Source organism: Sphaeramia orbicularis, chromosome 20 (genome assembly GCF_902148855.1).
Source record: "Sphaeramia orbicularis chromosome 20, fSphaOr1.1, whole genome shotgun sequence".
Taxonomy (NCBI): domain Eukaryota; kingdom Metazoa; phylum Chordata; class Actinopteri; order Kurtiformes; family Apogonidae; genus Sphaeramia; species Sphaeramia orbicularis.
Genome location: NC_043976.1, coordinates 13,218,830 through 13,244,605, shown reverse-complemented (window position 1 = coordinate 13,244,605; position 25,776 = coordinate 13,218,830). Strand labels below are relative to the sequence as shown.

General features: G+C 36.3%; 1 protein-coding gene across 2 annotated transcripts in view; it reads right to left on the bottom strand.

Annotated features, from left to right (window-relative positions):
- Positions 1–12,523: 12,523 nt before the first annotated feature.
- pou6f2 (POU class 6 homeobox 2) overlaps positions 12,524–25,776 on the bottom strand; it is a 68,768-nt gene continuing 55,515 nt past the window's right edge. Inside the window, exons 8-10 of one of the 2 annotated variants that reach the window (XM_030123749.1) lie at positions 25,272–25,425; positions 21,293–21,461; positions 12,524–15,978 (exon numbers count right to left, since the gene is read on the bottom strand). In XM_030123749.1, the coding sequence (XP_029979609.1) occupies positions 15,471–15,978; positions 21,293–21,461; positions 25,272–25,425 (831 nt within the window). In that variant the 3' untranslated portion in view covers positions 12,524–15,470. The remainder of the gene's footprint in view (positions 15,979–21,292; positions 21,462–25,271; positions 25,426–25,776) is intronic. The other variant, XM_030123750.1, reaches the window with a different exon arrangement.

Here is a 25,776-nt window from a genome sequence, read left to right as displayed (position 1 = left end):
CTTTCTTTCTTTCTTTCTTTCTTTCTTTCTTTCTTTCTTTCTTTCTAGCATATGTATCTGCATATATATATATATATATATATATATATATATATATATATATATATATATATATATATATATATATATATATATACACATACACACACACACACACACACACACACACACACACACACACACATATATATATATATATATATATATATATATATATATATATATATATATATATATATATATATGACCCAAATCATACAAAAAATAAATGAGCAATATCCACACAAATTTATAAAATTTTGTTTTATTCTTGTTTAATTTTGTTTTATCTTTAACAAATACATATTCTTTTAAACTGGGAGAAAATATATTTGCAGTAATCAATAAACCACACAAAGTACGGCATAGAAAGAATATGATATTATTCCAAAATGTATTTTTCAAATTCTGTAGTTCCTGTTTTTTAAATGTACAGAGAATGAAAAAAATTGAACCAGAAATTTACACATACACATTACAGAGTAAAAAAAACAAAAAAACATAACGAAGTGATTTAAATGTTTAAATTTCCACATAAAGCAGATTTTTGTTTACAAAAAAATGCACTTCAAAAACATTAAAAAAAGAAAAAAAATTAAAAAAAAATTGTGAAAATAGTATTCCAAAAAATTATCAACAACACAGCTTGTAGTGATTTTCTTTTTAGGTTGGATTATGTTTGTGCTATAATATTTTTAACCTGCAGAGGGCGCTACAGCCTTACTGTCAAACTTACCGGCCTTCACAAGTGACAGGACTTTATAGCAGCACCTCATTTTAACTCTCATCTGAAATACACAGATATCCTAAATTCAAGCATTATTTCAATTTACTCAATATATGATATTAAATATAAAATTTTAGAATACTATCTGCAAGAAATAGAAATGAATAACTGCAGTAGAAATGTGATATTTACACCAAACATTGAAAAACATTACTTTCCTGAAAATCACAAATTGGCTTATATTTTTCCTTTCCTTTTCTCAAAAAAAGTTGATGAATAAATCTAAATATAGGTAAGTTAAAGGTATAATCCATCCCAAAAGGGAAAGCCCATTAAAATCTGCATTTTCAATAATTTTATAAAATTCTTGCCTTTTTCATCAAATGCAATCAAATCAAATCAAATTTTATTTATGTAGCGCCAAATCATAACAAAAGTTATCTCATGACACTTTACATATAGAGTTGGTCAAAACCAGACTCTAAGCCAATTTACAGAAACCCAACAGAATCCTCCAGGAGCAAACACTCATCAATATCATATTCAAATACCCAGATTTCTTCATTTTCTTTGAAAATAAAAACTTGTTTTATGTCAACAATAAAACTCTGAAAGCAAACTTCACTGGTAAGTTCAAAACTGTTTTGTTTTGTTTTTTCATCAGAGGCTTTTTTAAAAATTATTATTATTAAATAGGTATCTCACCTTAAAGCAGTGGTCATATATGTAACTTAGTTTGCATTTAGTCCAACTGCATCAGAGTTTGACATAAATGCTCACTATTTTTTGATGTTTTAATAATAAAAAAAAATTAGCATATAATTGCTTTGGTCTCAATATTTGGGTTAAAATTAGGTGGAAAAAGCCAGTAAGAGAAGAGCAGAATAATATAATAATCCAGGCTTAACAAAGTAAATCAAAAGTGTGAAAGGGAAAGTTTCATTTTAAAAACTTCCATCCACATCTGATCAACAAATCATAAATGATAAATCTAAAAATTTAACTTTAAATGAATGAATCTCCTCAAACATGCTGTAGGTTATCAAAGATCATGTCATGTGTTGTTTTCATTTTTTTTTCTTCCCCCCATGAAACACGTGAACATCTGCACAAATGTTTAGTGCAGGTTGAACGCACCGGCTGTTCAAATCACTGTCCGGTGCATCTCTACAGCTTCCTGTTTAAGTTTTCAAACAAGAAAATGTCATCCATCATGACAAACACATTATTCACTCATCAATAATGCATCCCACCTCCCTTTTTCTCACTGTTGAGTAAAGAGAGCGAGAAAAAGAAAAGGGGGAGGAAAACACACACACACCCACCTACCCCCCCCCCCCCACACACACACACACACACACACACACTCCTTGTTTTATTTTCAGATTTCTCATTCTTCATGCCAGGCTTTATGGAAAACACAAGAGAGACAGGACGCGGGCAAATGCATTTCACCTTGGTGGAATGCATTTGCAGCTGCTGGACAACAATGGCCTTGAGAATACTCTGAGACCACGGTGGAGTTGTCTCTGTCCTGGAAATGGAGTCGGCCCGGAGGCCTCATTCGCGGCAGCCACACCTTCAGTCCCCTTCGCTCAAAGAGTCAAAACAACCAGCCGGGGCAATCACCTGACACATTTCCATCCAATTTCCACTGCAGAATGTGTTCATTTTCAGGCTAATGGCATGTCATTTTGCTGGAGCCTTTGGTCAAGAATTAATCCTGGAATCAAAACAGATTTTCCGGGGAGCAATCTTCCATCAAGTATTGATTTTTTTACACTCACGGAGCCTGTACTCCCTAATTTAACCTGACAGCCAGCAGCACAATGGACTGGGAGCACCTTGGCATCTCACAGAGGGAGCTCTCCTCCTCCTTCATGCTCTCCCCCTCTCTCCATGAAGTGAAAGAGAGACTGGAAGAGGAAAAAAGGACTCCCAGATGTATAAAACAAAGAGCATTGCTTACAGAAAACACAGAGATAAAGCCTCTCTGTCTCTGTTTTACCTCTAATTATGTTTTCTAGTACAGTGCGACTTGGGCAGGTATAAGGCTGAGAGGGAAAAGGGGAGAGCGTTCAGGGGCCATCAGCTATCATTATGGGCCTGTTGACATCTCCCTGTCTTTGAGTGATTCTCATCTGTGATTTCCCCTGGCCATTTTCCACAGATGCACAAAGAGGGTTTCATCACGGCCCCGTAAAAAAAGGCCCAAAGTGTCCGTACAGGCCCTCGCTAATAAGAAAGCAAAGATGTGTCCACCCATGTCACTCTGCTCCCATCCATATCTGCTCTCTTGATGCCTTCAGATATGCAATCATTCTCTTTTCTGCCGCCTTCTCTCCGTCTCTGTCTTCCTCTGCCTCTGTATGTGCTGTAAGTACACTAAACCATACGTGGAGGTCAGCAGGATGAGAGGATGATGGAGGGCAGGGCTGGTTATTTTCCTCTAGCTCTTAAAGCTGCGATGACCCATGTGCAGGAGAGTTGCACTTTGCCAAAGGGTTTTTCCATGCACTGCTTACAAACTACCTGATGAGGGGGAAACTATTTCACTTTTCATCCCCTGCTTTTAACTCATAATTATCCTGTTCAGGCACAATACAGTGTCGGACATCCACTTGGTCTGGATGTGGATAAATGATACGTATCTACAACACATATTATACCTTATTGTGATGGTGCTTGAACTGCTACCGAACAAACAAATATCACAACTAATATCAGGTACTATTTTCTGTTTAGTATTTACATGATGGACACGAGGGCCTCAACTAACAACTGTCTTTTAGCGGTTAATCTGATGTGTGAATTTGTGTTATTTATTGATTTAAAATGTTCTTTGAAACATGGCATCTTCATATGTTATTGTGTTTGGTGTCAGGCCTACTGAAGATGAATACAGTCTGGGAAAAAATGCATATAAGCAGCTAAAAACTTTTTTTTGGGGGGGGGGGGGGGGGTGGCTTCAACAGTGATTGATTATACAACTGTTATAAATGAAAGCTTATTGAAAAAGTCATAGATGACTGAAGACTAATAAAATAAAATTAAAACAAAAAATGTTAACTGAAAAGAGTCTTTTTTTGTTTTTTACTTAAAACGTGAGTGACGTAACAGTTATTATAATGAACAATTCATAGACTGAATGAATAAAACTAATGCATTTGCACAGTCACCAGTACGTACATGACTATTCATTTTACGGGTGTAGCTTTGAAGACATAATACAAATATGTAGCAGTAGTAGTAGTAGCTGTGAAATAACTGATGATTGATTACAATGTCAATTTCAAAAAAGTTGGAACGTTGTGTAAAATGTAAATGCACAGTTACAAATGCTCTGTCCCAACTTTTTGGAGATGTATTGTTGCTGTAAAATTCAGAATTATCTAATGTTTTCTCTTCAAATGATGCATTTGTTGACACATGCAATGTTTTCAGGAAAAAAATTTACAAATCATTGCATTGTTTTTTAATTCACATTTTATAGTGTTTCAACTTATGTGAAATGAGGTTGTAATTCACAGTTGCCAATAAAATTGAAATAAATTATTTTAACCTCTTCTCATGAAATGAATGTGACAGTGTGATTTATTCTTGATAGATAAAGTGTAACTGGAACTCAGTGTGTATTCACTGAACCTGGTCAAAGGTGAGTACTGATGCATACAAATAGGAATAAAAACAGGAATGTGTCTGAAAAAAACATTATTGCAACTTTATGAGAAACAGTCTATGAAACAATGCTAACCCATAAAGACCCAGTGTGACTTCTGTGGCAGTTACCAAAGGATTTTTCTCTCTATTTAACCTTTCCTATATGATTTATCACCATATATTATAATATTATCATCTGAATTTAGCATTTTTTCCATTGAAAATCATCTATTTTCTTATATTATTTGACTAATCATGTAGATGTTCATAAAAGCACAGAGTAAAGTCAAAGGTTATTATATGAAAACAGAGAAAAACTGTAGAAAAAAGTGAGTTTTTCAGCCCAATCTCTCATTAGCTGAACATCAACCCAGTGTCTCCATCCACTGTCATTGATCCAACTCCATGGGTTTTACTGGTGAATCAATATTGTAGAAGATGACGATGTTTCCTCGTTCACTACTGAGCCTATGAACATCCAAATAAGTCATATCTGACGACCATGAAAAGATGACAAACTGTATTTTACACCAGTTATTTACATGTATTGATAGGATTAGTGGATCAACAGGTATTAAACAGTTTAGATCAGTCGATGCTTTTGGTCGATGGTGGATGTTTGGGTCTTTCTGGGTTCAACAGTCAGTCTGCTGTAACTGTTACAACACTATTAAACCAACAGTCAGTTTATCTTTCACACACTTTAATTTAACAGCTTCTCCACATACAGTCTGTGGACCAAATCATGACCTTTTTTTCATTCACGATTAAAACTGGCTCTTAACTGTACCCATAATGCATCTGTACATAATACATGCAGTAATTTGCTATATCATACATATAATAGAGACCTGGTGTCAAATAAGTCGTTTTGAAAATAAATAATTTGAGGAAATATGAGCCTTTAACCCTTTCATGCATGAATTATGAGAACCTTAGTCAATATTTTTTTTCTTGAGTGTTTTTATTCCTCTTTAGGCATTAAAAAAACAATGCAATTGATTTTTTTTTTTTTTTTATGAACCCATTTTTTGTGGAGTTACAAAAATGTCCACTCAGCTGGACACCATGCATTTAAGTTTTGAAGCAAAGAAACATTTATTTAAAAATCATCATCAGAAAGTGATATACCGTGTGAAAACTATGAAATAAAAACGTTTTTAATGTCGCTAATTGCTAAATTGCCACTGTTTTCTCACATTTTATCATACTCTGATATTAGTTATTACTCACTTCATGGAGATAATATTCTCCTGAGACCCAGCAATTTGACAGTTTTAGCTTTTTTACATTAAAAAATTGTCTTGATTGGAAACTGCATAATGCAACAGTTTTTTCAGACACATTTTTAAAATAATTTTTATTTATTGATTGATTTTTTTAATGGAATGTCCTTTGCAATGCACAGCACTTTTAAAGTTAAACTGTCAAACTTTTGTCCCCTACAGAGGACAAAATGCATTGCTATGTCTCAGGAGGATATGCAAAGAAACAAAAACAAAAACAAAACAAACAAAAAAACCTTTTTGCCTCAGAAAACTGTTAATTACAGTCTAATAACAATTAGCAATTGATTTACACTCACACACGTTACTGCAGATCAGGTTTATCAAGAGCAGCAACGTTACAGTAACTGTATGAATTGCAGTGTTTGGGATGATGCATAAGTGTCCACTGTGTTGGCTGATACGGAACTAAAACAACAAAACCCATGAATATACAAGAGAACAGCTGTAGAAGAACTGTCCAGTGTAGTGACCAGTATGTATGAAAGGGTTAAATATGTGTTAATTTGATCTGCTGTTCAGTGTTCATTTCTTGGATTCCTGTTATTTTTGTGAAAGTGAAAAATGAGCAGAATAAGTCAAATGTCCCTGCTTTGTACTTTTTTTTGGTCTTTGTTCTGTCCTTGTGTTTGGTGCTGTGTGTTCATTGTACTCTGAAGAAATGCACTTTCACAGCGGTGAACTTTAAAGCAAAGTGTGTTGGAGCCTTTCCCCTTTTTCTTGTTTGGTGTTGACCAGTCCAGGACTCCACAGCGTCCACTGGATTAGGTGGGAAGCGGAGTGTTGCAGCAGCAGCAGCAGCAGCAGCAGCTCACCTGTGAGGCTGACGCTCAGACTGTTTGGGGACGATTCCTGTGCACAAATACTGAGAGAACAGACCCATCACAGCCCTAAAGACATGCATTCAAAGAGCAGGCTGCTAGAAAGTTAAATGGACTATAGGCCGATGCAATCAGCTGCTCAAGTCAGACAGGTGTCTCTGTAAAGACCTGGGCTATTAACTCTTCTACCTGCAAATACCTCACAGTGTGTCATTGCTAATAACGCCAAAAAAAAAGGCAGAAAAAAAAAAAAAAACAGAAACAGCAGTGAAAGCAAAAGGGATCATATGCATGGCCAACCTGGATTGCATGTGAGGATTGGTAATTGCACCCCCAGAGGCATCTGGGTGTGCAGAGCAGCAAAGTGGGAGACGCCTGAGCTGCTCGGGCTTCACAGTCATTGTACCAGCATCTCAACCTTGAGGAGGAAGTGAAAACAAGGAGGCGGAGGAGCGGAGGGTGAGGGATATATAGACAGTTCATTTACCCAGAACATCAGCCCACCGCGCATTGTATGAAAGATAAGGAAAGTGAATGCTTCATGCCTGATGGAAAACAAAGGCAGCAATTTAAAACCATCTGCATCCAACACATGCACTTCTCTCCCTCCACCTCTGTGTTTCTGTGTCCTGGCTGATATTGAAACATAATCCATTTGGAGCGCCGACATGTCATAATATTTCTATCCGGCCTCCCCTTTCCCCCATTCAGGACAATTTCAGGAGCAGGCTGAGCAGGAATGTTTTATTTCAACAAGTCAGACAAGTCAGCTGCAACTGGAGTTTTCACTTTGATTCTGCAGGAAAAAAAAAAAGGAGAGAAAAATAGCGGAGCATAAAGAGGAGGAGAGCAGGAGTCTTTACTGGAGGATAGTTTACTTTCAAATCCCTCTTAAGGAGACCTCAGCTGCTCCCGTTGGCCTCTGTGGGTTGACAAGAAAAGATTGAAAGATCAAAACTTTTCTCTAACTGTCTTTACTAGAAACACCACAAAGGCTTCAGTGAGAAACAACGGAGGATTTTTACAGCAATTCAATCAGCTGATTCTGCATCAGGGCTTGTATATTGACCTTTAACCCTTTCATGCATACTGGTCACTACAGTGGACAGTTATTCTCCAGCTGTTCACTTGTATATTCATGGATTTTGTTCTTTTTTTTTTGTTTGTTTTTTTCCACACATATCTTTATTAAAGTTTTAAGACACTACATATCTTTTCTGACATGCATTGGTAACATTATGTAGATCTCTCCTGAGTATAAACCCCCAGAATCACAAGCCCTCCCCATAGTTTTCACACAATTTATCAGTAAATACATGTTTCTGTGCATCAAAAATTAAACATGTGGTGTCCAGCTGAGTGGACATTTTTGCAGCTTCATGAAAAATAGGTTCATAATTTTTTTTTTTCATTGTTATTTTTTTTAATGTATTTTTGAAATTTTTTAAAATTATTTTTATTTATTTATTTATTTTTTAAATTTATTTTTCAGAAGAAATTTTTCAGTTACATTGTTTTTTTCATGCCTAAAGAGGAATAAAAACACTCAGGAAAAATTTTTTGATTAAGGTTCTCATAATTTGTGCATGAAAGGGTTAATGTACATATTTTAACCTGCAAACTAAACCCTTTAAACCAAATATTGAAAATGCCTGGAAATCTTCTTTATACACTAAACATTTAGGAAGTAAGCTTATTTATAGAAGGGCTTTTCACATATTAAAATCACAAAGTGCATCATGTGCATGAAATTCATCTTTATTTACATTTTTATGCATGTATTCAATATTAAGTTGGACTACAACATCAAATAAATTCACATTTCAAACACTAATGAAAAAAAAAAAGAAGAAACAATTAAGAAGCATGTGTTTGGTAATTCTACTGTTGAGCAATATATCAAATTGCTTGAAAAAAAAAAAAAATCTTGAGTCACAAAATGAAATTTACTCCTTTACGGATGTTTCTTTCTCAACAATTCCAAATGCAAATGGTTTGTTACTTATAATATATTAACTGTGAATCTGTGTCTCTGTTCATATATTTTATACACTTTATTAAAGACAGAGTATTTTCTTATCAAGCTTTGTATTTAGTTCATGCAGCCACAAAATGATCCTTTAAAATAATACATTGTGAAAAACATTGAAAAAAAATCCAGATTTATTTCTTTGGCCTTGTCACCCAGCTTTATGTAATATTGAATTTTCATAATCCTGAAATATTTGTCCTAAATGCATGTGTTTTGTCTCATTAAAATTATTACCTGTGATATAATTTTACTAATTACATACAATCTGTTGTGTCTGCATTTATTTGGTCTCATTTATGAAATATTTAATGTGCATATTTTCAACAACATATGAATAAAATGAAGCACTGTCTGTTTTTAAAGACATGATTAGAAGATGCAGCAGCAGTGATTCTGATGTGTGTGTGTGTGTGTGTGTGTGTTTAACTGTGTGTCCTGAAAAAAAAAAAAAAAATACAAACAGTGTTTTATTGAACAGGAAGGAAAGAAAAGTGACTTATTCTTGTGATTGAAATTCATCTTTTTAAGAAGTTATGAGGGAAATGTCAAGTCTTGCATTTTATTTTTTTAATTTTTTTGTCAGATGCACTAGTTCAACTCGACGTCATAGTCATTAAACTGCTGATTATTTTTCCAACCCTAATGATGCTGCTGATTATAACAGTTTTTCAGATTTGTGAAACTGTGACAAATCAAGTGAGAAAACTTGAGTGGAAATGACAAAGTGGCATCATTCTTTCTTTTACATTAAAGTATCAATAATGAAAAGTGTCACGACTGAAAGTATTGTTTAATCTGTGGAGTTTGATTGTATTTCAATATTACAAATATTTTTCAGTTTAAGAGGTTGTATTAGGAAAGAATAGAGAAGCTTTACAAGAGCATGTAATGAAATAATTTTACTTATGGATTTTGGATTTGTTTTATTTGCACTGACAATTATGTAAACCGTTTACTGTAACAGCTGTAATGGCAACATATCTGATGTAAGCAGATGTTTTAAGAAAGGGGCAGGTATTATAAGTTTTCTTCATCCTGCTCCTTTCCAATTATTAAGTTTGGAATGAATAAATAAAATGAAGTGAAATTAAAATGTCCCAATGTAATTCATGTGGACACAAGGTTTCTGCACCTTAACCTTGACTGTATTCTCAGGTGTAGAAAATCTACCTTTGTTTTGCTGATTTTTGTCTAAATGCAGGTGTTTTCAGACAGGTAAGAGGGTTAAATACTGCAATAATCCAACGCTGATGACATTCCTGTATGAAGTTTACATGGATGCGACTGTTCTGCTCTACATCAGGTCTTCTATTTGACCTGAGAGGACAGTCCTGCAGAAGTAAGATGTATATTTTCCACATCCTGCAGCTTCAGTACATCCAGGTAAAGGTATTAAAACTCCCTTTTTGCCAACTTTTTGAGTGAGTTTTGTTTTTGATATATACCAAACCTATAGGCGAAAAAAAAAAAAAAAAAACTTTAAATGTATAAACACATAAACAAAACTTCCCAAACATCACTGATTGCTAAAAAAGCCCAAACATTGACGCATATCCCCATGAATCTGCTTTAGGACGGCCTTTTATTGTGCTGCAGAGGTTCCTCCGCTGCCGAGGGAGAACAGAAAGTAAACTTTTATCAACGGCAGAATACAAACAGTTTGAGAAAACAGATATGGGTCAGGAGCTGCATCTGCACAATTACACCGTTAATGGCAAAGACAATGAAAATGGCGTGAAACGAAAACAAAAGAATATCAAATAAGTTGCTGGAGCTGCGTGTACACCTCAGCCATCACCGCTCAAAAATACACCCAGTGTTTTGAAATGAAGGGGGCGAGAGAAAGCTGAAAGGAAGACGAAAAAGCATCTTGAACATCAGTTTTCAGTCTAATGTTAATAATTTATGTTGTCTGTGCTTTTTATTATTATTATTTATTTATTTACTACTTTCTTTTCAGCAGCCAGTCTGGTTTTCAAAGGCATCATGGACAGGGAAGCTGTATCAAACTTTTGAGTTTAGTTTCAAAAGGCTTTCTTCCCGTTTATTTATATATTTCGTCTTCTTTACACTTGTCTTGTTGTTATTTGGTGAGGCAAACACATGAAGCTTTGATGAGAAGCAAACCTGACATGTATTCTTCTCCACTGACCCTAAGGAAATCTAAATAAATTGCTAAATATTGTATGTAAGCCTCTTTTTTTCTGGCATATCCTCTCATTAAATGCATGAAATAGTCAATTAAATTACTTCATGCGTCCACTACAAATAGGTTAGATGTCGGGGTGCGCATCTCCAAACATGAAGGTCTGCTCAGGACGATTTAAGATGCACTTGACCATGACCTCGAAGGCAGAGAAAGTCAGGATGAGTTTGGATTTATTTGACATTTTCAATAACTGTGTTTATGTGTGTGGTTTGAAAAGATGAAAAGAAAAGTCGGTGATGTTTTTAAAGTATTTGTATGTTACTGAAACCTTTGAACTTTGCTGCTGCTGCACACACCTGTTTTCGTTATATCACACTTTTTTTTTTTTGTATCCACAAAAAAAATAGACCTAACCTCACATTTGAACTTTCTCTTTCAAAGAGAAAGTACTTCATAAGTATTATTTATGCAGGACACGTGAAGTAGGCCTACTTCATAAATGTGTATTCTGGAAATCTAGAGAGCACATGTACATTCTGCTGTCGGATCCAGCGTTTTGAAATATACAATACACTTGTTTACAGTTTTATCAATATAAACATGGAATCAAACATAAGCTAATTAGTACAGCTGCTGCCAAATTAGTTAGCTTTAGTAAAGAAAAGGCCTGTACGTTTTACTGTTTCTCTAAAATATGTACTTAAATTAGTAATACATTAATATGCAGAATTTGTACTTGGGTTTTAGCAAATACTGAAATACCACAAATTTCACTTTTAAACCAAATTTTGGTAATTAACAGTGGTATTATGCTAAGCTAGTTAGCTAAAGCAGAGTGTATGCCCATATGTAAATTCTGTTGTCTACAGTACATATTGAAATAGTTTATACACTGGTCCAGTTTAATCTCTTTAAATATGCTAAATAAAATAGACTTTTGGATTATTTGTGACATTTTCTTTCTTTTCTAGATAATTTCTGTTTTTAGGCTCCATTTTAACATATGGCCAGGGACACCAGGTGTAAATTAGCCCTGTTGGCTAACTGTAGCTCATTTAGTTTCTTATGTTTCTGTTGATTAATGAGGAATGAACCTGCCCAATACAAATACGAACACAAACTTTAACCAAAGACCAAATTAAACACACAAAGTTAATTTTACAGGCTAATCACAGCAATTAATACTGCTGCTATTCAGCTAAGTGAGTTAGCATTAGCAAAGAGTATGCTTATATACAGTATATATTCTAGTCTGTCTACAGTATGTATTTACATTAAAAATACACTAATCTACATTTTAATCTACAAAATAAATCAAACAAAACCAAACATCAAACTCCACAAAGTTCACTTTAAAAGCTAATAACAGCAATTAATGCTAGTACTCGGCTAAGATAGTTAGCTTCTTAACACATTCTTAATTACTTGTGCGGAGCAAAAAACTGTTGTAAGAAAGTAGAGATTTATCAAAGGTGGTTTAAAAAAATAAGTGAACAAAAAAAAGGTCAATAATTGTGTTTAATTTCCCCCAAGCTTCCACTTAAATATGTTTTCTGTTTTATTTGTCAGAGCTAATTGAAAATGTCATTTAGTTCAAAAAGAAAAGAAAAAAAAATAAAGGATTTTTGTGGCATTCTAATTTTTATATAGAAAAATGTCCTTGGATAATTCTGACTAAAGTGTATCCTACTTAGCGTTTAAATCACTCAAAACAAGACACAAAGCTCATGTCAAACAATTGTTTATTACTAATTATGGTACAAATCAATGTGACAGACTTGAAGCTTTTTTTTTTTTTTTTTTTTTTAGAAATACACAAAGTGCTGCTTAACTGACCAAACAGATATTGCTCTATAGATTACAGTTTTCAGTCTATAAAAAAAATGAAAACCAACCTCTGCAGGCTCTTCAGCTTTGGTTTCGAGTTCTTTGACTATTAACAAAACATCAAACCAGGTTGTTTGTGTTAGTAAAATTTCACAAAAAAGCATTGAAAAGTGGTTTAACAAATCATCCTAATTGGGTTCAGAGCAACATTACTGTAATCTGGTCGTCATCTTTTATGTGGGTCTGTGATAAAACTGAGAGGTGAACATCACGACGGCAGAGGCGGGGGACGAATGACAAATTAAAGCAACAGGAAAGTAAAAATACATGATGAGCAGAGTCACACGTAGGAAGGAAAACCACTTCACGAAATGAAAACAATCATGTGTCACTGAACAAATAAAAAACACGAGCCTCTCCTCCACATCGAAGGTGAACATTGACACAGTGCAGACAAATCATCTGCTTTATCTACTGACCTGCTGCTGCTTTATGGCATATTTGTATGATTCTCACAAGAACAGTACTGAGGTAACCTTGGATGAACTACTGTACATTTCTACTCTTCAATTCTTTTCTTCGCAGATTTTAAAGATTGTCAACATCATGAATCTATTTCTCTGTACAATGTGCATAACTATAGAGCTTTGGTCCAGCATTGAAAAGTTTAGCAAAGGCATAACTCCTTTTATGTGTCTTTTTTTTTTTTTTCCCTCTTTTTGGTTTTGGTTGCAGCTTTATTGGTAAGCCTCAGAACTGATCCATGTTCTACCTGCAAGAACCTGCTTTTTTATGTTCATCTGGGGATGCACGGGTAGAATATATAGGTCAAAAATGAACTAATTTCCTCTTGAAAGCACAACAAAAATGGCCTAAATATGACTAAATGCAAAGAATACAAGCTAAATGTGTGTTTTTTTTTTAATTGAAGTGCAAACAAATCTGACCTGAAATGGTTTAATGTTAAATAAAAAGCTACAATTAAAGTCCTTGTGCACCAAATAAAAATAGAATGCATGTTGCTCCACCTATTTCTTTTTACAACACAGGCATGTAAAGCTGTCTCATGTGTTTTCTAACATGGACTGAGTACGTGTGTGTGTTATTTCCAGGCAGAGAAGGACCGAGCAGTGCACAGGGGACTGAAAGACTGAGAAAACCAATGTGACATGGAAAGACAGATATCGAGCAGACACATGATTCTGAATAAATTGCATCAAATTTCACCTCACTTCAAATTAAGTTCACTTGTTCTGACATGTGACACTTATTCTCAACATTCACCTCTTTTCCCTCCTCCTCCTTTTCCTGTGAGGTTTCTTTTTATTTTTATAAAAACGGAGCATTTGTAGAGAGACGTCTAGGAGGATTTTTTTTTTTTTTTGTCTGGAATAATGTAAAACGAGGCGTTAAGTACACAGTGATGGCAGTCAAATAGTGGAAATTAATTTGCACCGTATATGGAATGTAATGAATATGGAAAAAATACATTTGCATCAAAATATCTGATTGTGACATCTGTACTGTAAACCTTCAGTAAGTTGCAGAATTAGTCAAAGTGCTATATTTGAGCTTATTTGACTTGAAATGTTTAGACATTTAAAAACATCTGGATTAGAAAATGTTTGGTCAGTGGCAACAAAGAGGCTCCACTTAATTTATCAGATAATTAAAGGGTTTATTATGTGAAATAATGTTATTTTCAATGGTTTCAGCAAGAAGCATTTAAGACTGAACGTGATCAGTTGAAATTTATCTCACCAAATCTGTTGATAAATGTTCTTCTTGCCGTTGGTGTTGAAACTTGCAGAGGAAAAATTTTGCCTTTTTGAAATGAAGCAACAGAAAATTGATCTAACACAATTCCTTTTGTTGCCAATAGAAGTAAATACAGCTGACACAAGAGTGTTTTTCTTGACCCACAGAATAAAACATTTTAGAAAAAAGGGTGAGAAATCTGTATGTGAGTACAAATCAAATGTTAAAATATTCCCCAGTCCTTGAGCTGAAGTTAATGTGTTCTTTGGCTATCAAGCTTTGGCAACAGAATGACACAGTAGCTCAAAACAAAGCTGCAGTTGACTTGACAGACACCGAAACCCCTCATCATCATCATCATCATCAGCAACATCATCATCCTCATCATCATGCGACTGTCCTTGGTTCACTCTCCGTCCGTCCTCTGAAACAATCTCATCAAATTATTGATAAATACCTGTAAAAGTTGTACAAATGTACACTGTGACTGAAAATATTTGCAGATGAAACACAAATCGGAGGCAAACAACAGTATTATGCAATCGTTTAACAGTAAAGGTAAATTTTTTTTTTGTCCAAAACAGAAGTTCATCAGTGTGATTTCAATTCAAAGACAGCATTTTTCCATTTTTTTCTTTAAATATTTACATACAAACAATGAAGAAAAAAGTAAGCAAGACAAAGATAAAATGTATACTCAACCTCACACATATAGCTTAGATTTTGCCAGTACAAATGTAAAAATTTAGAGCACATTTACATTACAAAATTATTCTTAGTACTCAGATGCAACAGACTTTGGTAAATAGTGTTTTGATTTGGTATGATCTCTTTACTAAATCCCTCCTCGTGGGAACCAAAATTTGGGCAATAGTCTGGTCTGGAAGGCCAGAATCTAAAACAGCACACTGTATGTTTTTACATAATTCTCAGATATTAATCTCTTTTTTCATGTTTTTGGTTTCGCCAAGGTCATTTACATAACTGTGGTAATCACACTGACAACACATAGTTTTGTTTGCAAACTCATGACTGTCCATCCAGGTGACTTGGAAACTTTTTTCAGTTCTCATTTCAAGATGAGTTCATCCCGCTTGTTGTTTTAATGGCTGCCACTTTTCCACTCCATACTTTTTTAATTAATTTCTTTTTTTTTTTGTGGTGAGCTCGTTCATTTCGGGAGCTCCTCTAGAGAATCAGTGAGAGGGTCCATGGGCGCAGCCACGCCGATGTCGGGCTGTTTCAAACGCTTTATTGTGTTTTTCAAGGCTTGCCTCTTGTTGCAGAACCAGACACGAACCACCTCCCTGTCATAGTTCAGTTTCTCGGCTATTTCCGTCATTTCCTGTCCCGACGGGTGCGTGTTCTTCTCAAAGTGGCTGTTGAGGATCTCGAGTGCCTGCGGGGTGAAAGAGGTCCTCCGCTTGCGTTTTTTCGAGGGCTCGCTGCCGATAAACTCAGTCAGGTTCTGCATGCCGGATCGGTGGCGGGCTTCAGCCTCGGCCATCCAGCGCTCCAGAACTGGCTTAATCTTCTGGGCGCTTTTAGGGGTGATGTCCAACTTCTCAAACCTGGCAGGATATAAAAGGCCAGGGTTCAGTTTGCCTGTCAGACTGCTACCTATAGTGTTCTCTTGGGCTTCCTGTGGTAGGAAAAAGTGGCTTCTCAGGATGGTGTGTCTGGGGAGAATTGAGAAAAAAGAATCTTACTTAGGTGCCCTGCCAAAACAAGGGATAAGCTGCCTGTCTTTTAGTCTCCTCAACCAGAATGCCACCGGGACTGAGACTAACATCCAGGTACACCTCCGAGCCAAACTCCTTTTGCCTTATGCACCTGGAAACACCGCAGCTGAAGGTAATTTTTACAGCAGTCTGCGGTTCTCTGTCCCAAATTGGCAATAGTGGAGCAAGGAGATGGCTAGAAACCAAGTCCAATTAAACCAAGAACATACCAAACACCTAACTACAGCTTCCAAAGAATGTACTCAATAGAAGTGAAAACAAAACAAGAAAAAGATTCCAAAAATACTCAATTTCTTTCCCTAAGGTGAAAAAAAAAACACAAAAATCTACTAATGCATGCAGTTAAATATGGCACCATCATTTATTTACAAAAAGAGCTTGAATTATTAATCAAAATGTACATTTAATACATTTTTCAAACTTTCTTTCATCCTCTAACAACCCCTCATTTTATATTTAATAAGAATACATTTACACACTCTAATCCACAAAGTTTCAGCAACTTTACAGCTGTGTGACACATAATTCTGGCTTTATCTGCATACCCTGCATTTTAGCAACTCATTCTGTCCAAAAATGAAAAAAAAAGTGCTGTTTGGCAGCCCAGTGACTCATTCTGGTGCTTTTAATGTGATATGAAAAGATGCTGTGTAATTTCAATGGACGTGATGAAGATGTTTTTTGAAAGGGTCCATTTTATTTCTCTTATAAAACAGGAAAATCTGGATGATTAAAGCAGACATGTTAAAAATAAATAATAGGGTTTCGAGAAGATAGTGTGGCGTGTTTGGATGCTTTTAGTAAACTAAGTCCTGGGCTGATGGAGAGACATCGGAGAACTACAGGGAGCCTCTGCTCTCAGTGGAACAAACAATGCACACAAGACATTTTTAATGGCGTGAGGACGAGATGCCCCATGCATGCCTGAACTTCCTCTGTTTCTACACCTCGCTGGTGCATTCTGCCTTGTCGACAGGCGGTATTATTTATAACCCCGTCCTCCTCCTAAACAGTGGAAAGAAAAGAGGAGGGCTCCATACTGTGGGGAATACATTAGTAAATATGAAGAGTCACCAGAGACAGGACATTTCATGGATCAACAGGAACCACAGATACTAAAATGAGTTGAGAGCTGCTCAGCTGGGGCATGCACTCCCTCCGCTGGTGCATCAGCACGGTCGACAAATAGCCCTGAATGCACCTCCAGCCTCTCTGGCTCCTCTTAAAAGTACCTTAGGAGCCTGTTTAGACATGCTCCATGTTTAGGCCTGACCTACAGTTGTCCTGAGGGTTTACATGAATCAGTGAACGCTATATGAGAGGTATATGCTTCTGATTACAGCTGGACTATATGACCCACACGAGGACTCATGGGTCAGTATCACTATAAGGTGCATTTCAGATTTTAAAATGTCCAAAAAAATAGAGATTTTCCACTTAACGTCATGTTCTAAGCATTAAGTTGACTGTAGGCTTTTAGAAATGCATGTTCTCCACAGTTTTACTATATATTTTTTCAAGCAGACAAAGTACAAGCAGACCACACAACATGAAACTAATATGTCCACCCTGTCACTGACAAATACATGTAAAAATAAGTGACAGGATGGACAGTTTTGGGTAAAGTTAGAATTTAATGACCACATGTTGGACCTTGAATTGGCAAAGTAGGTCATCTTCAAACTGGACTGAGTGATGTTCAACAAATATATTTTGAATTTCTGAAAAGTTTTATATTAAATGATATTTTGTGGTGACAGGGTGGACATGCTAAGCTTGACCACATCTAAGTACAAACACAAAATAGTAAAAAACATTTGAAAAATAAATGTAAATACTAAGTGCTCTCATAGACTATGTTTCCACCTCCAGTGAAGATGTTTGAAATGATGATGATGTAATCAGTGATGTCATCAATCAGATTATTAAAGAGGCGATTCCTCCAAAGTGACAAGGTGGACAGTAATTTTAAGGACACGTGTAGAATGTTAAATGTTATTAGAAAAATAAGATATAAATGATCAAAAGGACTTCTCTTGTTGAAAAACTTGTTGAGTATAATGACATTTAAAAAGTATTTTAATTTTTTTTCATTTTAACACTTATCAAAGTCACTAAAGTTAAACGGGCAGTGTGAGGAACATGTGCTAATCATGTACATTCCCTTAAAGAAAACAGTATAAAATAATAAAATCACATTTCAAGAGGTTTAAAATTGTACTGGTTTTTGTGTGTTTCTCCATTCATAATAAAACCCCAGAATTTCATTATTTTGTAAAGTGTTCATGGTGACAGTTAGATTCTACTGGGGGACACACCAAAAGCCCCTTATAGTCATATTAACTCTCATATAAAATAAACAGTCATACTGAATTCAGTGACAATAAAAGTAACAGAACTTCTCTCTTTTCCTGAAATCACCTTAAACATATTCTTTTTTGGGATCAGCTGCACCCTACTCATCACATTCTACACTGACTGAAAATATTTAGTTTATTTGCCAGTTCAGTTTTTCAGATATGAGAATGCAGCGCCTGAATGTTCAACAGCACCTGCTCTGAGGTCAGCGGTCGCCCTCTCAGATCTCTGGTCACATTCTATGAGCAGCAGATCCACAGGGCATCATTCAGGACACACATTCTGTTCCCTGCTTTCCAGCGGCTCCCCTCTGGTCGGCGTTTTCGCTGGTCAGGTTTTAGCTCTAATAGGAGGAGGGCAATCGGAGTCCCAATGGCTGTGGGCCTCTTTTACCACAGCTCCACAGTCAGCCTCCACATACCCACACCCACTATCACTACTATTACTATTCACTCCTAATCTGACCCAACATCTATAGACAATCATTTACAGAATAGATTTTTAAGCAATATTTTGGTTCAATTTGACCTTATACATAATTAATATATGATATATGTCTATGTACATAAGGCGGTGTCCATACCTCCCTGTCAAGGATAAGGTTTTTGTTTCAAATTCTGATATTTGTTCTTTCAAATCTAAGATATCTTCATGAAAAAGTGATTGAAATGACTGCGCTGTTACTGTTATAATTCTGTCCTTTTAGAATGTAAAAGCATGGTTTTGTAGTTTATTAACAGGAATGTAAAGTGCTTTTGTTGGGAACTATTTGCAGCTGTGGATTAATGGACTTGTGAGTATTTATTAAAAGCTGGATGGTCCACATTACATTCAGGAATATGACCATTAGCCATAGAGATGGTAGATTTTATGCCACTCCGGGGGGGGTACAATATTTTCTGTGTGAATTAGATAAAACTAAAAATGAGGTTTATTTATTGTTTTACTACACTACCTATGAGGATGTCCTTTTTGGTCAAATGTGCTCCACTTTCTTTCAGATGGATGATTTGAAGGAAAGCAGATTTTATTTGCCAGGCTTGCGGAGGGATGACAGAAAATTTGAGCAAGATACACAATAAAGAGTAACGTTGTACTGAGGAGAAGGGTCTGACCATGACAAATGCACTTTAACGTTTTGTAAAACATGAGGACATTGTGCATGAAAATAAAAGAATCAATCAATCATCAATCGATCGATCGATGGAGTGTGAATAAAGTCAAATTTTTCATAGTGCAAAAGCTGATGATGTGTTTTTAATAGGTTTCAAGCAACAATGAGATCTACAGCAAAAGAAATGAAGTCAGACTTTTATTACACTGGCAATACATGTTAGTATGAAAAAATGTCTGGATTTGGTCTTTTAATGGTGTTTCTGACACAAAGGAAATATGGAATCATCAGTCTTACTTGTACAGAAGCAGTAGTGGGTATAAAAGTGGCAAAATTTCATTATGTTGCTGTGTGATTGTTTTTAAGCAACAACGATGCTGGGCATTTTCTGTTGTCATTGGAGCTAAAATAAGCTAAATTTGAGTGAAAAAAGGACACATGGCCCCATCATGTAATGCTTGTGCCTGTTTAGATAAACTAATAAACTGCCTGGAATCATAGCGAGCAATGAAAGGAGACGAGATGGAAGCATCTGTCAGTGTCTGTTCACTGTCTGGGTTCAGAGTCGGAGCCCCAAAGCTACGGTGACGTCCCATTCTCCTCCGACTCCCGTGTCTGTGTTGATGTTAACTAAACTAAAGCATGTGAAGTTTGCCCGTCTACTTAAAACATCAGGATGTCATGTCCTGTGTCATACAAACCAAAAAAATTGTCTTAACGGCATGAATAACAACCCTCAGAGTGTTTATTTTTGAGGCTAATGGCTTTTAATGTATGTTATAAATATTTGAATTATGCCCGGCGGTTAATATTTCATGTGTGATTTTAAGACTTTAAACATTAGTCAGCCTCATAAGAACTGCTGCCCCTGTACTGTTTCACATTTTATCGGCCGTTTGATGTTGATGTGATGAAATTTTTAAAAGCGCGTGGCAGCACTGTCACATAAACAGTACAGGTCATCAGTAAGCACATGCATTTCACAGCGACATTAAAATTAATACAGGAATATGGAATGAGAATTTGGTCAGAAAAAGGTCCAGGAAGGCAAGTGGAAAGTGATTCAAAGAAGCAGAAAATACTGTCAAGTTCTGTGTTCCATGTCAAAAAAAAAAAAACAAGCATAAAAGTAAAATCCATAATTTGCTTAACACAATACTGTTTTATTTGACATTTTTGCACAGGAACTATTCAGTATTTGGACACGATGTAGGTCAATTAATCTGATTTGAAAGGTACATGTGTCTCATTTGGCTTCTTCATGCTTAACGCTAGTCAAGTGGAACAACACGAGGGATAAAACACTGATTGTCTGATTATCTCATGAATATATAATGCCCCATTTAGGACTAAACTGTCCTCATGGCAGCAGTAAAACATGGCAATCTTATTAGGAGATCATCTCTGCCAAGCTTGCTCATGCTCAGGCAGAGCAAACGGCAACGGGCCTTAGTAATTATTAAATGCTTTAAGTGCTTCGTGTAATACTTGTGTATGTATTTTGCATAAGTAACAGGCGGCTGTCATGTCAATGGGAAGAGAGAGGAAGAGGGTATGTTCAGACATGAGGGCTTCATTTGTCAACGTGGTGATAGTCAATTATGTATATTAATATCTTAATATGTCTGTTAAATGGGTTGAAAAATGGATTGGTGCAGTTATGAACACCAGATGTTTCACTGAGGCTGCTTCAACTTAAGCTGCTTCCTGTTCTCTTTGACAGAATTAGGACAATTAGAAATAAAAAGCCTTTGCTGTTGATCTGTTGGTCGTCCTTACCTGCAGATGGCAGACTGGCTGTAAGCCGGCCCCTCGGCTGCGCTGAGTGCCTGGCCCACCTGAGTCTGTGTCAGGCCCAGGGAGAGACGGCGGATCTTGAATGCTTTGGCAAATTCACGAATCTCCTCCAGGTTGACCCCGTCCACCTCGCTGGGGGCGGTCTGCGGGTCTACAACACAAAACAGGCACATCTCATTTTATTAGCCCTCTGCTCTCCTGTCGCTTACCTCATTTTCCAGACTGAATGAAGCAAACATCCCACTATATGCGATCATGATCGTCTTTAAAAAACAGCCTTACCTAGGGTCAGAATGTGTGAGTTCTATTTGCCCTTATGCAGTAAACTACATGTATTTGAGAGATGTTTGGAAGAATAAATAAATTTGGCTGAGGTATGAATAGCGGCATGTCATGGCTCTGACTTGTGAGTGTAGATCTTAAATCTTACACACAAAAGCTCAGGGACAAAAGCACATGACACAGAGCTGGTTAATTGAACAGATAAACATATCAGGCAGCAGACAGAAACAGCGGGTGTTTTTCTTGTACAAACATAAATACACAGTCTGTGGAATAATTAGTAAAGAATCTATAAAGGCCATATATTTGAAGAGTTTGACCCTAAACAAAAACATTTCATCATTTCATGTCTTCAAACCCCAGCTTCAGTTGGAAAGAAGAAAAGCTGTTTGTGAATCCTGGTATTTGAGCACATCTGAAAAACTTCACAGACGCATTTTTTGAAGAATTTCCCTGCTAATAAAAAGTGATTTCACATTGTACATCAATGTCAGGTGCCCTGGCATCCTGCTTACTAAAGCAAAGTTTGTGCCTCTGAATTATTCATCTTGGTCATTATCAATGAATTATTAAAGGAATCCTCCAAGCGTATTTAAGCAGAAATCTATGGGGCTGCCATCTCGTTGTGCCTCATAAGTGATGTGTAGCGTACGCGGCGGGCTCCAGACGTGTGAACACTTGGAAGATGAGGGGCTCGAAACTCCGACCCGACTAAATGGGAGGGATGAGCACTCACAGCTTCGGGTCCCATCATCTCCACATTGATGAGCATCTCCTCATCATTCCCAGCGGAGTCGATTTACTTAGGGCTTTTTAAAGACTAATGGGACTCTACAGCACTGGCTCGCCTCTGGATCCATATTTATCTTTAGTCCTCTAGGAACAAACTAAACATAACATTTAATCCTTTTGAAAGTACTTAGCAATGATGAATAACAAAGTCATTCTCAAAGCTTACATATAAATTATAGCGAGTGAATAAAGGGAATAAAATCCAAATTAAAAATGCTGAAATAATAGAAATCATCCGTTTTCTCAACTTCTAAAGCTGTCTCTCTGCACAGCAATAATGCACTCACCAGACAAATAATGAGACACTGACAACAATAAGGTAAACACTCCATTTGTAACACTTAAATTACAGGCTAGTTTTATGCTATTACTGACATGCATCAATGGACACAGTGCAATCATGCTTTTGTCTCGACTTCTGCTGTTTACTGTTCTTTTTGTTTAGACATTCAGAATAAAAGTGACATGACAATGACATTTTTAGTTGTGACCAAGTTAAAATGCATGCTTAAATCCCAACTCAATTTGAAGAGGCAGTAGGGGGAGAAAAAAGAAAAGAAAAAACAACCTGCTGCGAAGGTGGAAAATATTTTTACCTGCATTTTGTTGAGCCTGACGCCAGTACAAGCCTGTGGTTGTACTGGTGTAATGACTGTGAAAGCAGAGTGTCACTTCAAAACAGGATCCGTGCTCAGTTGACTTTCTCCAGATAAATCAGATAAAACAGTAAAAAAAAAAAAGGTAACTATAGCTGACACTTTTCCCTCTGATCGACGTTTTCCATCTGATTATTTTAAATAACACTAACCGACATTCTGTGCTTTTTAATCTGTTTCTGGCACTTTGTTTGTGGCCAGTGAATGCAATGACATTTCATCTCCTCTCTCCCCCTGCACACGACTCTGATTCTGTCATGGGATTTTGCTTTGTGTATGTATGCTATAAGTGATATTGAGAGGAAGCGATATGGCTCGTACTCAGCATAAAGCATTAATTCTATTTACCCGCAGAACTGAGCCACAATGATTTGTGCAGACACAAACATGGTTTATAAGAGATTTTCCGAGCTACAAGTAAACATAAACTAAACACAATGTCTACAACAAGTTGATCAATTGCGACTTGTTTTTTATTAAATTCTGTGGCATTGGAGCAGCCTTAGAAATGAGTTTACGTGGAGTTTAAGGGAATCGACTCTGACAAATGAAATTTATCTGAATAAAACAGTTTTTAAAGGCAATAGCTGGATGCTGACAGGCTGTGGCCCAGTGATTTATAAGGCTCTGCCAATGGCCTACGCATTGGAAGAATGAAACTTATGTTCATTATACATAGCAGATGCCACTTTGGATCGTCTAATAAAGAAAAGAATTGACAGTCGGGGAAAAATAAAACAATCTAAGGAGGAGAGGATCAGTCAAAAGCTGTCCACGCTGAGAGTAATGTACATGTTGTTCTCCCACAATGTTCAATCGACAGTCTCTCTATCACTTATATCTGTATGTAGATATGGAAATAGTAAAAAAATAATCTCTAACATTTGTGGCACCTTCGTTTGAAAGCGACAAAAACCCTGACCCAGATAATCCATAGACCTAGAACTGATATGTCAGATTATATCATAACTGTGTAACCATACAGTTTTTACAATACTGGGTGATATAGAAACAATTTGTATGGAACATAAAATGCAGAAAAAGATGCTCAATTCACATTATAAATATTGTTGTAATTTCTTATTTTATTTTTTGCTGTCCAGTGCACTAATCTTTGATGAATTTTGTACGATACAGTTTAGGCAGATCTGAAGGCCTACCGTCTGCTGCAAGTCTTTCTAACATGGTTAACATTACAGTTTAGGGGCCATTTGAACTAAAACCAAGTGGTTTTGTTATTTAAACCTGACCCATTTGAGATAATACTGAAAAAAAAAAAGATCCAAGGTGAAAGTCCGGTATTGGATGTCTATATTCTGTATTAATTATATTTTATTGAATAACAAAAGGAAGAAACTAAACAATATACACACATAACACCACCACTGTCCCTTCTATTCTGCTCTTCATAAGAATGTATAAGAACGGTTGTTGAAAAAGAGAGAAACGAGACACAAGGCGCGTATAATGAGCTTACCGTGGGTTATTACAACGCTAACAGACACGGGCGACCAAATCTTACCGAACTGTGACTAAGTTCTTCAGAAGGAACCTTATTTTTGTAAGTTGAAACATCAGCTGAATCCTTGAGCCAGAGCTTAAAAGTAGGAATACCAAAATTGATTTTTTTTAGCTGTAATCAGACCAGAGGTAAGAAGTTGCTGCTGTTCTGAGTATGATTAGGACAAGATAAAGATAAATGGAGAATTTCAGAGACAGTATTAAATTCATTTGTTCCAATATCTCCTTAACATGGAACACAGAACCAAGCCACTGTGTCCTTATTCTGATGATGACTTTCATTACATATATGTGGCACATTTTATCGATGTGCTTGTGTAAACATCTACTGAGCGTCCATTTGTACAAGTTAATTGTTAATCTGTAAAATAGTAGATATCTATACCACATGTGCTCAAATCATTACAAAGATAATTGTTTGTACTTTGGAGAATTTTTATTTTTAATTCTCTAATATCACAAACCCAGTATCTGTTGAACTCTACAGAGATTATGGCATCATATCATGGCTTTGAAAAGGAGGATTTATTTGATATAATTACATCTGTCTGCATGGCTAAACATAAGTGGAATATGATGAATAGGTGTTTTCTGTATAAAACTGCATCTACACCAGGCAGTAATCTTGTCACCACACAGTGGGGTTTTGCGTCTTTCTTACATCTATTTGTGGGCATGTTGTGATTGTGTGAGCTGCGCCACACACTTACTGCTGACCAGCTGCCCCACGCTGAGAGCCGAGGAAGAGGAGGAGGTGGAGGAGGAGGAAGAGGCCTGGTGGAGTGGACTCTGTCTGTGGGGCATGTGGAGCAGGTTGGGCTGAGACGATGCAGGGCCTGTCTGACCCTGCTGAGCCTGAGGCAGCTAGACACACACACAAGAACAAACACACAGAGCTGATACAATATATCGACAGAAAAAAAAACTGCTTTTCCCTCTGCACATCATCATAATAATCATAATTTACTGTAATCATGTCGTTATGGTGATTGAGCTAAGTTATTAAATCTAATCAACAAATCAACAGCTATTAAATTAGACACTTAACAGATGAATATAATCACATTGTACCTGATAATAAATGTTAATTACTGCCTACTGAATTAAGACTGACAGGGCAGAATATAGTGTCAACTCAACAGAATAACAGCTGCCAGGCTTAGCAGCAGTTTAGCTCTGCAGGAGACAGTGAAGAGTTTAAAGGGGAATAGATGC